This window comes from Dipodomys merriami, unplaced genomic scaffold (assembly GCF_024711535.1).
Source record: "Dipodomys merriami isolate MVZ:Mamm:240054 unplaced genomic scaffold, mDipMer1.0.p SCAF_27, whole genome shotgun sequence".
Lineage (NCBI taxonomy): Eukaryota > Metazoa > Chordata > Mammalia > Rodentia > Heteromyidae > Dipodomys > Dipodomys merriami.
The window spans coordinates 8,437,195-8,453,653 of record NW_027204159.1 but is presented as its reverse complement, the minus strand read 5'-3'; the positions used below and the strand labels follow the sequence as shown (position 1 = coordinate 8,453,653).

The 16,459-nt window shown below is 41.7% G+C and overlaps 1 protein-coding gene across 1 annotated transcript; it reads right to left on the bottom strand.

Annotated features, from left to right (window-relative positions):
• Positions 1-2,965: 2,965 nt before the first annotated feature.
• On the bottom strand, positions 2,966-7,994 carry LOC138837281 (protocadherin gamma-A1-like). The gene is made up of 2 exons (XM_070035980.1): positions 7,657-7,994; positions 2,966-5,700 (listed from the first exon to the last, which is right to left on the bottom strand). Exon 2 carries the CDS (start codon positions 5,396-5,398, stop codon positions 2,966-2,968), a length of 2,433 nt encoding a protein of 810 aa, XP_069892081.1. The 5' UTR covers positions 5,399-5,700; positions 7,657-7,994.
• Between the last annotated feature and the right edge of the window lie 8,465 nt (positions 7,995-16,459).

Genomic DNA, 16,459 nt, shown 5'->3' with positions numbered 1-16,459 from the left:
CAGCTAGTACTCTGAAACATCTGGATGATTGGGTAGTCTTATGGCCACTCTTCTTCCATGTAGCTTCTCTATATGGATTTTGGTTTAAACTTGGTATTACCAGTAGTGGATTTCTTTTCTTTAAAAATTGTTATACAACGTCGGTGCGGGGGGGGGGAAGGGGGGAAGGAGAAGGATTGGGATTGGGGGGGAGGGGGGAGGCTGAGAAGGGATGTGAAGGGTAAACAAAAGGAGGAGGCTGCAATGCTTGGTAAGAAATGTACACATTATCCTGCCCATGTAATTGTAACCCCTCTGTACAGTATGTTCACAAATAAAAAAAATACTAAAAAAAATTTAAAAAAATCTGAAAAAAAATTGTTATAAAATACACATGACAACATTTACCATTTTGATATTCTCACATATGAAGTTTTATGGCATTAAGTAACTCAGATTACATGGTTGTATGCTTAAGAATACAGTTGTTAGCTGTATTACAGGCTCAGGCCTGTAATTCTAGCTACTCAGGTGGCTGAGATCTGAGGATCATGGTTCAAAGCCAGCATGGGCAGGAAGGTCCGTAACACTCTTATTTCGAATAAATCATCAGAAAACCAGAAGTGGTGCTGTGGCTCAACGTGCTAGCCTTGAGCGAAAAAGCTCAGGGACAGGGCCCAGGCTCTGAGTTCAGGCCCCACGATCTACCTGAGAGCCTTTTCATCCTCTGGTGAAACTTTGAACTTGTAAAACACTAGCTACTATCTCTTCTACCCTTCTCCCTCAGCACCTGGGAATCATTATTCTGCTTTTGGTCTTTGTGAGCTTGACCAATCCAAGGACTTCATACAAGAGAAAACATGCAGTATTTGTTTTTCTGTGACTGGATTATTTCACCTAGTGCCATACTCTATCTCTAGTCCATTTAGGTATTTATCTTCTATTTAAATATATCATTTATTTTCCTGTTTGTTTCTTTTTAATTTTACGTATCTCTGCAATTCATTGGAGCAGAGTAAGGATAGCACAGATTTACTCTCCTATACTTCATTTCTTTCTCATGAAAAGTTAACATACATTAAAACTGAATATATACTTTATTTTTGTTAGTCATTTTTCTAATTACAGATATAATGTAAAAGCAAAGAGGTACAAAACTATTTCGCAAGTTATATGGTATAGATACATCAAATGTATTGTTGTCCATGTGTGTGCACATGTGCACACATGTGTGTGTGTGTGTGTGTGTGTGTGTGTGTGTGTGTGTGTGTGTGTGTGTGTGTGTGTGTGTGTGTACCAGTACTGGTGCTTGAACTTAGGATATGGGTGCTATTGAACTTTTTCAGTCAAGGCTAGCTCTCTACCACTTGAGCTCCAGCTCTACTTCTGACTTTTGCTGGTTAATTGGAGAAAATAGTCTCATATACATTCCCTGTCCCTGCTATCTGTGAAGCGCAAGAAAGTAGAATTATAGTCATGAGCTACCAGCACCTGGCTTATTCAAATTAATTTTTTTGTTTTGGCCGATCATGGGGCTTGAGTTCAAAACCTGGGCACTGTCCCTGAGCTTTTTTACTCAAGGCAAGCACTCTACCACTTTGAGCCACAGTGCCACTTCCAGTTTTCTGTTAATTGGAGATAAGAGCCTCAAAGACTGTCCTGACTGAGCTGGATTTGGACTGTGATCCCCAGATCTCAGCCTTCTGAGTAGTGAGGATTACAGGTGTGAGCCATTGGTGCCTGATTAACAAATGTATTCTTAAGCACACAAAAATATCTCCTATTAAAAGAGTAAACAAAAATATTCAAAACACTTTAAAATTAAAGCTTGTGTAGATTTCTATAGTTTTATATTAACATAACTAAAAAGGTTACTTCAAATATCATACCACCTTGAGAGATAACATCTATATTAAATTAACCAAGGAATAAGCAGTTGTGTATAATGTAGGGAATGTGGAATTAGTCAATAAGTACTGTTAATCTCTTGTAGTCAAGCTTCATCTGTTCAGATAAGAGAATAGTAAATTCAGAACAATGAAATTAATTGGCCAGAGGCAAACAAGAAATTGTTTATATACTAGGACTCCTTGTTTCTAATATCATCTTCTTTCCAAAAGGTAAAAGCTCCCATGGTTTCACTTATCTGCAATAACTAGTATATGTCTAGGACAAGCAGAAAAGGTCAAAAGCTATGTACATATGACCATATAAGATGATGCTAAGCGAAATGAATCCCAAGATAGGGACACAAAAGGTTTTATCTTTGCTGCTGTTGTTTTTAATGTACTATATGATTTTTTTGTTTCTTTTGTATGTTCTTCCCCCATGGTATAATCCCTGTTTTCACTGTACTTGATTCCAGTGCCCTGCATCTTGTATATACATTTTTTCTCATTTGAGGAGGGGGAGGGAAATAACAAAATGCTGAAATAAGGATACAGGTTGACCCATTGTAATGAGATGTACAAGACACTATGTTGAAAATGAACTTTACAACTTTGGGGGGGGAGGGAGGAGTTGGGGAAGTAGGGAGGGAAGAGATGGTAGGGGAAAAACAAAGGAGGGGGTAACAATACTGGGTAAGAAATGTACTCATTACCTTATTCATGTAACTGTAACCCCTCTTCACAGTATGTTTACAATAAAAATATATTTAAAACAAAGGGAAAAGCATATTAAGCATACCCTTCATCCCTATATACATATTATGATTATAATTCTCCTTTCCATTGTAAGAACAATTATTTTCTGATATAAATATGGAGGCTTGCTTAATTCTGTTTTTTCAGGAGGTTATGATAGGTTGTTCAGGTTGACCACAAAATCTCAATACTCCAGCTTTCTGAGGGCTGGAACTGCAGGCATGCAACACCAACCACACCCAGGATTTCAATAGAAACCTACTAGGGAATAATATACAAAACTAGTAGCTAGTGAAAGCAAGTAAGCCAAATCATTATTTTAATCTACATAGTATATAAATTCACAAGTTTACCTGAGAAAATGTTTCCTCTTTATCTTCAAGTAAAGACTGAGGTGCAGAAAGAAAATCCTTCTTCTCACAGCTCTCCTGGCTGATGAGTGTGTCAGCATAGTTGGGTTGAGGGAAGATGATGTGGCTTTTGCGGGAGTCGGCGGTGAGGGAGACCTCATGGGAATAGGTCTGAAGGAAAGCCTGAACTCCATCCATGCCCACAAAGTGAGAGGCAGGCATGGCAGCCAACCCATTCCTGGAAGACGGGAGCAGGCGCGCTGTGTGCCAGCGCCTCAGCCTGAGTGCCAGCAGCACAATGACAAAGGCCAGGAAGACACAAGACACCACAGCCACTGCCACCACCAGGTAGAGTGTGAGGTCTGAGTCCTGTGGATCAGTGGAGGTCTGGAGGCTGCCGAGGTCTGCCAGGATGTCTGGAATACTGTCAGCCACTGCGATGGTGAGTGTGACAGTGGCTGAGAGAGGGGGCTGGCCATGGTCCTGCACAGACACCACCAGGCTCTGCTTGAGTGCATCTCTGTCCACAAGGGCCCTTGCTGTGCGCACCTCACCTGTGTGCAGCCCCACCATGAAGAGCCCAGGTTCACTGGCCTTGAGCAGGCGGTAGGACAGCCAGGCATTCTGTCCTGAGTCTCTGTCTACTGCCACCACCTTGGTCACCAGATAACCAGGCTCTGCAGAGCGGGGAGCCAGCTCCACACCTGTGGAACCATCGGTGGGGAGGGTGGGATACAGAATTTCGGGCACATTGTCATTCTGATCTAGCACAAAAAGAGTCAGTGACACATTGCTCCTGAGTGATGGCTTTCCGCTATCACTAGCCATCACTGTCAGTTGTAAATCCCGGAACTGTTCATAATCAAAGGACTGCAGAGCATAGAGGACTCCAGTGTCAGAATTAATGGAGAGGTAGGAGGACAAGGGTGTCCCCTGAAAGGTGTCATCCACCAGAGAGTATGTCACTTGTGCATTCTCTATGCTGTCAGCATCCTGGGCCCTCACTGAAAAGATGGAAGCCCCTCTGGGGTTGTTTTCGGGAATGTAGACAGAATAGGAATCACGTTGGAAAACTGGGGGGTTGTCATTGATGTCAGTCACTAACAGCGCAATGTAGGTTTGTGTAGACAGAGGTGGAGTTCCCTGGTCTGTGACTGTGACTGTGATGTTGTAGCCAGGGGTAAGTTCTCTGTCCAGTGTTCGTTCTGTTACTAAGCGGTAGTAGTTATCAAGTAACTTTTCCAATTTAAAGGGTAGATTTCCAGGTATGGAACACATGGTGTGACCATTGTTTCCAGAGTCCTGGTCATGGACACTGATAAGAGCAATTATGGCCCCAGGAGAAAAGTTTTCTGGGACTGCAGTGGCAACGGATGTGATGCTTATATCTGGGGCATTGTCATTTATATCCAAAACTTTGACAAGCACCTTAGCTCTGGCCATGAGCCCAGCACCATCCTGAGCTTGAATTTCCATGGGATACACTTTGTATTCTTCAAAATCCAGTGGTTCTTTACTTGATATTTCTCCTGTATGAGAATCCAACTGGAATATTTGGGCTACTTTGTGATCTACATTGTGAAAGGAATATGTCACTTCCCCGTTGGCACCTTCATCTGGATCAGTGGCATTGACTGTGAGCAGCTGAGTGCCTGGTTGAACATTCTCAGGGACACTTACATAGTATTCTTCCTGTGTAAACGTTGGAGGGTTGTCATTCACATCCACCACCTGAACTCGAATGTGGAGAGTCCCTGAACGGACTGGGTTACCCCCGTCAGAGGCAGTGAGGAAAAGGTAATGGACAGCTTCTTTTTCTCTGTCTAGGGAACTTTGTAACACCATTTCTGGGTGCAGAATCCCATCAGGTCCCTGTTGCACATCCAGGGAAAAATGAGGGTTGGAGCTGAGCTGGTAGCTCTGGAGAGAGTTCACACCCACATCAAGGTCTTGCCCAAAAGGCAGAGGGACCCTGGTACCTGGAGCCGTTATTTCATTCATTTTAAATTCCAGTTCTTGTAACTGGAACTGGGGACTGTTGTCATTAATATCAATGATTTCCACTTCGACAGGATAAAGTTTCATTTCATCCTCAACAAGGATATTAAAACTCACCAGACAACGAGCGTTCTGGGCGCAGAGCTCCTCCCGGTCGATCCTGCCCGCGGTGACCAAGCTGCCGATTCGTGGGTTCAGAGCAAAGAGCTGCGTCCTACCTCTCCAGACGATGCGGATTCCGCGCTCCGCCAGCTCTTGGGGTTGTAGCCCAAGGTCCTTGGCGATGTTACCCACAAATGAACCTCTATCAGTCTCTTCTGGTACAGAGTAGTGTATGTTCTCAGCGCCGGCTTCCAGTAGTAGTTCCAGAAAAAGGCAGAGAAGCATCAGCCCACGGCAGCCGCTGGGCTTTGCTGGAAACGCCATTGCTCTCTGGCTTCGTAGTTTTCTCCCAGTCTGCTATTAAGGGTAGATCCTTTCTTTTTCAGAGCCTAAATAATGAATCCAATTTTCAAGATAGTCCCGAGTGGAGAGTCGCCCAGAAACAGGCTTTGGGCAGCTTCAGGAAGACTTCAATCTGGTGGTGGTGATGAGGATTCTAAGAGGCACACTTTTCCCCCTCTTCCCTTTCTTCCTTATTTTTTTTTTCCTCTTTACACTGGGCGTGAGTCCTGCGTTGCCAGCTTGGTGAACAGCGACGCCCAGAGCCCTAACCAGTTACTGCACTCCTAGAAAAACATTATAACCTGATAGCTTACCTTGTTAAAGAAACAGTTAATCATCCTACAGTATGTGTATGGAAAGGAGAATAATCATTTACTTGATCGTATGAAAATGTCATCAAATCTCAATATTCAAGAGAATTCTAGTATCTACAGGGTATTTGCTTTCCCTATTTGCTAATCATATAATAAGAGTCAAGAGCTCACTAATGTCACGAACAGGAGAAAAAAAATCAAACCTCTATTATTTTTGTCCTATAGCTTGAACACTTGATAATTTCCCAGGCTATGTAGAACAGTTACAATTCAGAAAATAAAACAAAAAGGTGGGAGGAAAAGTAAATTGTTCATCATGTAAGGCTTTCAAACACTGGACCCACCTAATTTCCTTTCCATTGTGCTATGAGTATTATTCAGAAACCTTGGAAGTTTTTAAGTCCAGATTTTAGCTCTATTCTTATTTTTTCTGAAATGTGCATTATGTGGGTGTTAAAATTCAAACAAAGGCAATATATTTTGAATAAAATAATATTGCAGCTGGGTGAGATATGAGGATCAGGGTTTGAAGCCAGCCTGGATAGAAAAGTCTGTGAGTGTGAGACTTATATCTCCAGTTAACCAGCTAAAAACAGGAAATGGAGCTATGTCTCAATGGAGCATCAGCCTTGAGTAGAAAAAGCCAACGGAAAGCACAGAGCTCTGATATCAAGCCTGTGCACTGGCAAACACACACACACACACACACACACACACACACACACACACACACACACACACAATGCCAGCTCCTAGAGTTCCATTTTAAAAAGTCACATGATTATATAATTTAGACATTAAATTTAAGAGATAGAGAGGTTGCGACAATCTCTATAAATGAAAACAAACAAACAAACTGTATTTTAAAGCAAGCTCTAGGAATGTTATTTTCCCACAAGCACACACATTTTCCCCAAGTTAAGATGGTTCTCTTTATTCTCCTTTCCCTTTTTCTTTTTGTGTCAGTCATGGGGCTTGACCTTGGGGCTTGGGCATTGCCCCTGATCTCTTTTGCTCAAGTCTAGTGCTCTACCACTTGGAGCCACAGCTCCACTTCCAGTTTTCTGGTGATTAATTGGAGATAAGAGTCTCATGGATTTTCTTGCCTGCGCTGTCTTTGAACCACGGCCCTCAGACATCAGCTTCCTGAATAGGTAGGATTACAATGCCAGTCTTGGTTTTCTTAATATTAGAAAGGTAAAGATGTTGCCTTCTTTCTTTTACTCAGTGTTACTAAAATTAGTGTTATTGACTAGAGTGAAGCCTAGAATAGTTTATTTATTCTTACTCAATGGTTATAGAAGTATGTTATCTGAGCTTCAGAGTTTGACATTTTTGGGAACATTTTTAGGGCAGATACTGGAAGCCATCCCATAGATATAATGACTGAGAAAGATTTAGAAAAATGAGCACAGAAAGGAGGAAATCAAAAGCTATTAGAATGTTTCTTGGAGCCAGGTATTGTGGTGAAAGCTTGTGATCTCAGCACTTGTGAAGCTGAGACAGAATAGCGAGTTTGAACCATCCTGGGCTATATATTAAGGCACTATTTCAAAAAGATTGACATGAATGAGTAAATTAAAAATAATCATTCTTGGAAAGAAATTTTCTGTCCTTGAATAATGAATTGTACAATATCTCAGCTTACCAAAGATAAGTATAGGGAGCCCAAGGATGATAATATAAAGATGTTAAATTTTTTCTTCAGTATTGCAAGGAAAGGACTTTGTAACAAAAAATACAACTTTTTAGAATCTAAATTAATGCAGGCAAATTTCCCCTGAGAGTAATTTTGAGCTAATGAGGCAAATCAAAACACCTGTAAAAGGTAGCCAGTACATTTGTAGAGCTCCCAGTCTCCAACAACAAAAGACAAAGAGGAGTACTTTATAAAAGGATCTACAAAGTTAAAATATTAAAACTCACATGAATGCACTTGATTCCAATGCAACATTTAGGCTTCATTGCTGATACTAAAGATAGTAACCAGTTGAAAGATGTTTCTTGAATTGAAGGAACTAAGGATTTGTGGGTGCAAAGCTCTATGTAGATCATAGAACAAGGCGAATCTCTTTCCTTTTTATTTGGAAGCAACTTACTCCCAGGCTTCAATCAGAGACCATATTGAAAGCAGTCAAGTGCTGGTGCTAAGGGAGTACCACAGGTAGAGGATAACATCCAGAGTTAGTTGGAAAAAGAAGAACACATAGTCCAAGCCAAGCCTATCATGAGGTTGAACATCAGCTCTACCTGCCTGACGGTGAGTCTGGATGGATGCTGCGGTCTACCAGCAACTTCTGGAAAAACAAACAAACAAACATGTGGAACGTGATGGCTTGTCATTGTCTGGTGACAGGTAAATACTAGTGGGTTCGGTCTCTGTCATCCCAGAAGCATTGCACACAGGCCTGTGTGAATCCTCAAGTTGAAGAACCACATTAGCTGAAGTATGGATTAGGACAGTTAGTCCCTGTATCTCTATGGAATTCATTGTAGTCAGCAAGTAGCTGAGTCGAACATGATACAGTGTCAAAATGGGCTTTGTAGCTACAGCTGTAAACATCCTCCTTGAATTTTAGTGGCAGTCATTCATCATCCCAGGCTGAGGCTGAGCCAGTCAAATTGTGATTACCATCCTGTGTCCACTCCAAGGTTAGTTCCACAAATATCACTTCAATCTTCCCTCACAGATGTAGGATGGCACTTCTGGTACCAGGTCACTTGTTGGGAAGAAATAGGAGGGATAGAATGTTCTACATCTTGCTCAAAAGCACCAAAGTGTTCAAAGGAGGCCTTGATAGGCAAATCTCACTTCTATTGGGTATGGTGGTACACACCTGTAATACCACAACTTAGTAGGTAGAGGCAAGAGGACAACAAGTTTAAGTCCAGTCAAAAAGCCAAGAGCTGAGGATATAGCCAGTAAAATGGGCAGGAACAAACACTCATTGCCACAAAGAGAGAGAGAGAGATCTTCCAAAGAAGTGAACCATTTCTATAGATGGAATTTATATTTAAGGTTATGCTGTGTTACAGCTTGTCTTTGTTGTTCCAGAGACTTCTCCAAGATGAATATTTCATCTATCAGTCTATCAGCAGCTGACAGTAATTCTTGGGGATGAATCATTTGCCAGTGGGATCATTCTTATTTATATTGATTTTCATCCCCCTCCCCCCCACCCTCTGTCCTCTGTCCTCTCTCCCTCTCTCCTTCTATCTCCCCTCCTGCCCTCTCTTTCCCTTCCCCCCCTCTCTCTTTGGGCTTGGTTAAGCACTACTTGACAGTTACAGTTCTCACACTGCATTGCATGCGGGGCCCTGAAATGGATTCACAGTCTCCATTCTTCTATTCCACGCTGTTGCCATTTGTTTTTAATGAAAAATCAAGCATTGCTGTAAATTTGGAGTAGATGCACATGGTATGCTCTATGAGATTATGCAGAAAGTATAGGAGAATTCTACCTTGAAGATATCTTCAAGTTAATGAAGATCAGCAGAGGAAAGGCAGAGGAGGAGATAAAGAATGGGCTCTTTCTGCAGGGTAACCTACTGTATAAGCCTCTATCTAAGGACTGGCCTTAGTATTCAAGGCTTTATCTTGTCCTGACCATGCCAACCACTAATGAATGACAGCTTGCCCCTCTTGTCTGGAATATCTTCATTAACAATTCAACATATTTACTGCTCTAGAGTTCTCCTTTACTTCTAGGAGTCAAAGGTGGTTATTGAAACTAATTTGATAATTTTGTAGAGTTACTGCCAGCATCCAAATCTATTGACTTTAAATAGCTCTTATTAAGATCTTTCCCAGAATTTGCAAAATATCGGTGCTAAAACTCATTATGTTCTCGTTTGTGTCAAGGATGAATGTAATTTTCAAGTTCAAATGGTGTAGGTTCTTTCTTCGTTCTATCTGCTTAGATCCAGCCTGTCATATCCAAGCTGTTCTCTGCTGTCTGCGTTCTCTGAGACAGTTCTTAGCACTCACCTGGGAATGTCCAGCCACGAGATCCCGTCTTCTGCGACACAATATCGTCTACCTTCAGTTTTCTTTTCCGAACAGCAAATCTCCTACGTGGTTCTCTAGGCAGAACAAAGACCGCAGGAAGAGAAACGGGGCTTCCTGCGCTCTGCTGGTCCTTTCTCTGCGTGTTGCTAGTCAGATCCGAAAACCTCTCGCTGCCATTGCGCCCCGCTTCCGGATGACAAAGAAAAGGCATCCTGACGAGCAGACCAGGATATTCAGGTTAGAGGACTGGAGAAAGGGAGTGCAGAGCCTTCGGGTGTGTTTCTCTAAAGCCTGCGGGATCCCTGCGTCAGTCACGGGTGCCGGGCGATGGCGATGCGGCACGCTGGCCCCGACTGGGCCACAGCGACACCCAGAGGCCCAGCGCGAGATCATCACAGGTCATTTCTATAATCTTCTCCCGCCGCCGCCCCCCCCCCCCGCCCCCCGTCCCCCAAGAAATGGTATTCCCTACTTTTCCGGGAAGTTGCTTTGAAGTACCAACTGCTTTAATACGAAGAGCTAAATCAGAGTTACTGCCAGCATCCAAATATGCTGACCTTAAATGGCAAATCATGATTTCTTTCTGGAAAAACATTAGTAAGATTTTTTCTTCCCCACAAAATTGAAATCAAACGTTTTAATTTATTGAAATTCGACTTCAGGATCCTCATAGACAATTTTCCTCTTAACTTTGCTTTTTTTCGTTGTAGAGGCTTAAACCTAGGGCTTTGTGCATGCTATGCAAGCGAGCTACCCTGAGCTATATCCTCCAGCTCTGGACATTCCATGTGTGTGGTGGTGTTGGGCTTGAACTAAGGGCCTAGGCACTATTAGCTATTTAGGTGCAAGGCTGGTGTTCTATCAATTGAGCTGCATCTCCATTTTGGATTTTCTGCTTGTTAATTGTAGATAAGAGTCTCATGGAATTTTCCTGCTTGGGCTGGCTTCCAATCACTCTCCCACAAACTCAGGTTCCTCAGTTGCTAGGATTATAGTCCCCAGCTACCCACTTGAGGCTCAACATTCATTTTAGAATGTTTACTTAAACTTCTTTTGCTCAAAAACAGAAAATTTAGCCAAATGCTGGTGGCTCACATCTGTAATCCCAGCTACTCATGAGGCTAAGATCTGAGGAAAGTCCATGAGTTCAAGCCCCAGGACAGGTGTTCGCATGCGTGCGCACGCGCGCGCGCGCGTGCACACACACACACACACACACACACACACACACACACACACACACACAGGAAATTTGAGCAGGCAATGGTGGCTCATGCTTACAATCTTAGCTATTCAGGAGGATGAATACTGAGAATTGAGGTTCAAAGCCAGTCAAGGCAGGAAAGTTGGAGAGACCTCAGGGACAGGCGCTTGGCCCCAAGTTCAAGCCCAAAACAACAACAAAAAAATCTCCCCCACAAAAAAATACAAAAACCCACAGGAAATTAACCATTGTAAGAGTAATTTTACCTTATAAGAGGAATTTTTACTGTAAATTCAATGACAAAATAAATTTATGTTATAAAAGGTAGAAAATGTTGAGTTTAAGTAATCAGTAATTGTATCATATAATTACTGATATAAACTTTTGTATTTCATATTTATCCATTCTCTCTATCTCTCTCACCTCTGTACATGTTAGTACTGGGGCTTGAACTCAAGGCTTTGAGCTCTCCCTTGCCTTTTTTGTTCAAGGCTGGTTCTCTACCATGGGAGCCACACCTTCACTTCGGGCATTTTGCTGGTTAATTGGAGATGAGTCTCATAAACTTTTCTACTGAGGCTGGCTTTGAGCCATGATCCTCAGATACCAGCCTTCTAAGTATCTAGGGCTAGATGTGTGAGCCACCAGCACCCAGATTTTCAAATTAAAAAAATATCACTTCTTTTCCTTTTATCTTTTTCTTTTCTTTTTTTTTTGTCAGTCATGGCTAGATTTTAGAGCCTGGGTGCTGTTCCTGAGCTTTTTTGGTCAGGGCCAGTACTCTACAACTTGGAGTCACAATTCCACTTCTGGTTTTCTGGTGATTAATTGGAGATAAGAGTGTCATGGACTTTTCTGTCTGGGCTGGTTTGGAACTACCATCCTCAGATATGAGCTTCCTGAGTAGCTAGGATTACAGGCATGAGCTACCAGTATCTGTCTCATTATTGGCATTATTACGCAGATATTATTTCACAAATATTGCTAATGCCAATGACCTTTTCTTTCATCTGATATTCCTTCCTAGTTTACATACCCAACCTTTCTATCTAAAAGGAACACAAATTTATTCATAGCTTTAGGAGGCTCTGATAAATTTAAACTAATAGTGCTTATCTTATTCATTTCAACAGAACTTCCTTAAGAATATAACTGAAAATAATAAGTCTAGAGCAGGGCTGATTGACACTATTTTGGGCCAGATAGGTTTTTGCTTTGACAATTGTTCTATACCTCATGGGATGTTTAGCAATATTCCTGGTATCTTCCCACTAAATGTCATTAGTCCCAATTGATGTAAGTTAGTAGAAAAACAGTCAGTTGGGGAATTGTGTTCTACAGAACTTGGGAGATGAAGTAGTAAAGGTTATATATGACAGACCAACAGCCAATATCACACTAAATGGTGAAAGAATAAAACCATCTCATCTAAAATCAGGAACAAGGTAAGGATGTCCACTTTCCCCACTCCTTTTCAGTATAATTCTGGGATTCCTAGTTAGAAAAATAAGGCAAGAAAAAAAAAGAGAGAGAAAAGGAATTCACATAGGGAAAGAAGAATTCAAACTATTCCTATTTGCAGATGCCAAGATCTTAAATTGAAAGGATCTGAAAGATTCCATTCCTGCCAGTGCAGGTGCCTCATGCCTGTAATCCTAGCTACTCAGGAGGCTGAGATCTGAGGATCACAGTTCAAGGCCAGCTTGAGCAGGGAAGTCCAAGAGATTCTTATCTCCAATAAATCACTCAGAAAACTGGAAGTAGAGCTGTGGCTCAAGTGGTAGAGTACTTGTCTTGAGCTGAAGAACTGAGGGACAGTGCCCAGGCCCAGAGGTCAAGCCCCATGACTGATAAAAAAAAAGTATAGGGCTGGGAAGGTGGCTCAGTGGTAGAGTGCTTGCCTTGCATGCATGAGGCCCTGGATTCGATTCTTCAGCACCACAGAAGCAGAAAAAAAAACCAGAAGTGGTGCTGTGGCTCAAATGGTAGAGTACTAGCCTTGAGCTGAAGAGCTGAAGGACAGCACCCAGGCCCAGAGTTCAGGCCCCATGACTGATAAAAAAAAAAGTTTTTTTTAAAAAAGTATATAGTTACTAAACGAGAAAGACAGCCAACAGACTGAGAGACCATTTTACCAGCAATACATCAGATAAAGGCTTAATATCCAAAATATAAAAAGAGCTCAAGAAACCAACTCTTCCCAAAGTGAATAAAGCAATCAATAAATGGACAAAGGAGCTTGGGAGAGACTTTCCAGAAGAAGAGGTAAAAATGGCAAACACACACACACACACACACACACACACACACACACACACACACACACACACACACACACACACACACGAGGAAGTGAGCAGCCATCCTTGGCCATAAACGAGATATAAAATAAAACAACTGGGGATGGGAAGGTGGCTCAGTGGTAGAGCGCTTGCCTTGCATGCATGAGGCCCTGGGTTCGATTCTTCAGCACCATATAAGAAAAAAGAAAAAAGCCAGAAGTGGCGCTGTGGCTCAAGTGGTAGAGCAGTAGCCTTGAGCTGAAGAGCTGAGGGACAGCGCCCAGGCCCAGAGTTCAGGCCCCATGACTGGACCCCCCCCCCCAAAAAAAAAATTTAAAACAACTTTGAGATCCCATCTCACCCCAGGTAGATTGGTCAACATTGTGAATTCAAATAACAAATGCTGGTGGAGATGTGCAGAAAAAGGAATCCTGTTGCACTTTTGGCAAAATGTAAATTAGTAAATCATTCTGGACAGCAGTATAGGGATTCCTCAAAAATTAAACATAATCTTCCCTCCCAGCCATACCAGTCTTGGGCATCTACCCAGAATGTCACAAGCCAGGATACCATAGAGACACTTGCACATCTATTTTCATTGTTGCACTATTCACCATGGCCAAGCTATAAACAGCTCAGAAACCCTACAATAGATGAGTAGATTATTTTTTTTTATTTTATTTTATTGTCATTCATGGGGCCTGAACTCTGGGCCTGGGCACTGTCCCTCAGCTCTTCAGCTCAAGGCGAGTGCTTTACCACTTGAGCCACAGCACCACTTCTGACTTTTTCTGCTTATGTGGTGCTGAGGAATTGAACCCAGGGCCTCATGCATGCAAGGCAAGCACTCTACCACCAAGCCACCTTCCCAGCCCCTAGATGAGTGGATTTAAAAAATGTGATGCTTATACACAATAAAATTTTACACAGCTACTAAAAAGAATAGTATTATGTCATTTTCAGGGAAATGGTTAGACCTAGAACAAATTACATTAAGTGAAGTAAGACAAGCTTAGAGAGACAAATGACCCATGTTTTCTCTCATATGCAAAACCTGGATTTAAAATATGCCAAGACACAGCAAATTACACAGATCACTAGGCATTCACACAGTAAGACCAAAGGAGGACACTTATGAGAGGAACACAAAGGTACAATGCCTCTGGGCCTCTGAACACATTGGACATTGTGCTGAAAGTGAACTATGCAACTTATGAGTGGGCATGGGAGGGAAAAACTGGGGGAGAGGGAAGGAAGGGGTGACATTGCTCAAAAAGAAATGTACTCATGACCTAGTTTTTAAAACACTAATCCCTCAGTACATCACCTTAATTATAACAATTTAAAAATTTAAAAAGAACTTGTAGATGGGCAGGAAAAACTGATATGCTAAACATTGCCTAACAGCGCAGTGGAGACAGTGGTGCTACAAAATAACAAGGAAGTAGGAAGAACAAAAGGATGATGAAATAAGGATGGGACAGTAAGGAGATACACCTACTGGTATATCTTCACGGACTCAAATTCTCAATATTTAACCCAAGGGCAGTCAATCTCTGTAATGAGGAAAATGGCCAACATAGTGGAGAGGAACGGAAGTGCTATCTTTTCATAGTACAAGTACGCCATGTGCCATATGTCTTTTTAAATAAATGTTCCTATCACTTTTACTATATTCATGTCTTGCCTGAATTCTTCCCTTGCAGACACAAGAACCAAAGTTGTTTAGCTGCTTTAAACTTTCTGGTAACATACTTGGTGCATGACTTGACAGTTAGGGATTAAATATATCTTCTTCTGGTTTGGGTTAATTGGAAGACTACACTATTCCTATACTGATAATAATAGAAAATACTCTGGACATTAGCAAATGTCACCTTTTCCCAACTAGTTTGAGAAACACATATTTAGGATATTTGCTCACTAAGTTTTATTGAACTAGGTATGAGTACATGAATAATCCAACTTATGTCAATCAATTCTTTTTTACTGGTACTGAGGATCAACCCAGGACCTTACACATACAGTGTAGCCACTGTTGGGAGCCATAGATGTGATTTAAAATTATTTAGGAATGTAACTCAGTGGTAGAGCATTTACCTAGCATGTTGGAAGCTCTGGGTTTTATCCCAGCCACTGTAATACATACATGTTGACAGAGCGGCCCTATATTTTATAGTTCTTGAGATAATAGATTTTATTTTTTAAACTAATGTAGGCAGGTGAGAAAACATCCTACCTGGTATAAAAATCACTACATGTTTTTAGCTGACCCTTTATAATATATGGTGAAGTAGGTGAAGTGGGTGCAGTGGCTCAGCTACTCAGAAGGCAGAGATTGAGGTATGGCTCAAATGGTAGAGCACCAGTTTTGAGCAGAAAAAGCCAAGCAAGTTCATGAAGCTTGAGTTCTAGACACATTAGCAGCATACACATTAGGAAAAATGCCCAAATAGACAGATACTGTCAAGATTGAATTTTTAGGCTAGCCTGGGTAAAAAGTAACTTTCATCTCAATAAAGAAGGTGGCTCAGTGGTAGAGTGCTTGCCTTGCATGCATGAGGCCCTGGGTTCGATTCCTCAGCACCACATAAGCAGAAAAAGCTGGAAGTAGCACTGTGGCTCAAATGTTATAGCACTAGTCTTGAGCTGAAGAGCTGAGGGACAGTGCCCAGGCCCATAGTTCAGGACCCACAACCCACCCAAAAAAAAACCCAACTTGACATTCAAAGAAATGCAAATCAAAACAACATTGAGATTCCATCTCACCCCATTAGAATAGCCAGGATCAAGAAAACTAACGGGACTCCACTACACTCTTGGGAAATGTAAACTTGTTCAACTACTCTGGAAAGCAGTATGGAGGTTTCTCAAAGACTAAACATAGAGCTTCCCTATGATCCAGCAATTCCACTCCTGGGCATTTACCCAATAGACTGCAAACAAGGCCACATTAAAGCTACCAGCACAACTATGTTCATTGTGGTATTGTTTACCATAGCCAAAATATGGAATAAACTCAAATACCCCTCAGTGGACGAATGGATCATGAAAATATGGTATATATGCACAATGAAATCTTATGCTTCCATCAGAAAGAGTGATATTGTACCATTTGAAAGGAAATGGAAAGACTTGCAAAAATTATATTAAGTGAAGTAAGCCAGATCCAAAGAAACATAGATTGCATTGCTTGCCTCATTATCATAACTTGAACATGAATATAAAGCTATA

Bases quoted from the DNA above. Each gene is read 5' to 3' on its own strand.
- LOC138837281 (XM_070035980.1), bottom strand. From the start codon at position 5,398: ATGGCGTTTCCAGCAAAGCCCAGCGGCTGCCGTGGGCTGATGCTTCTC.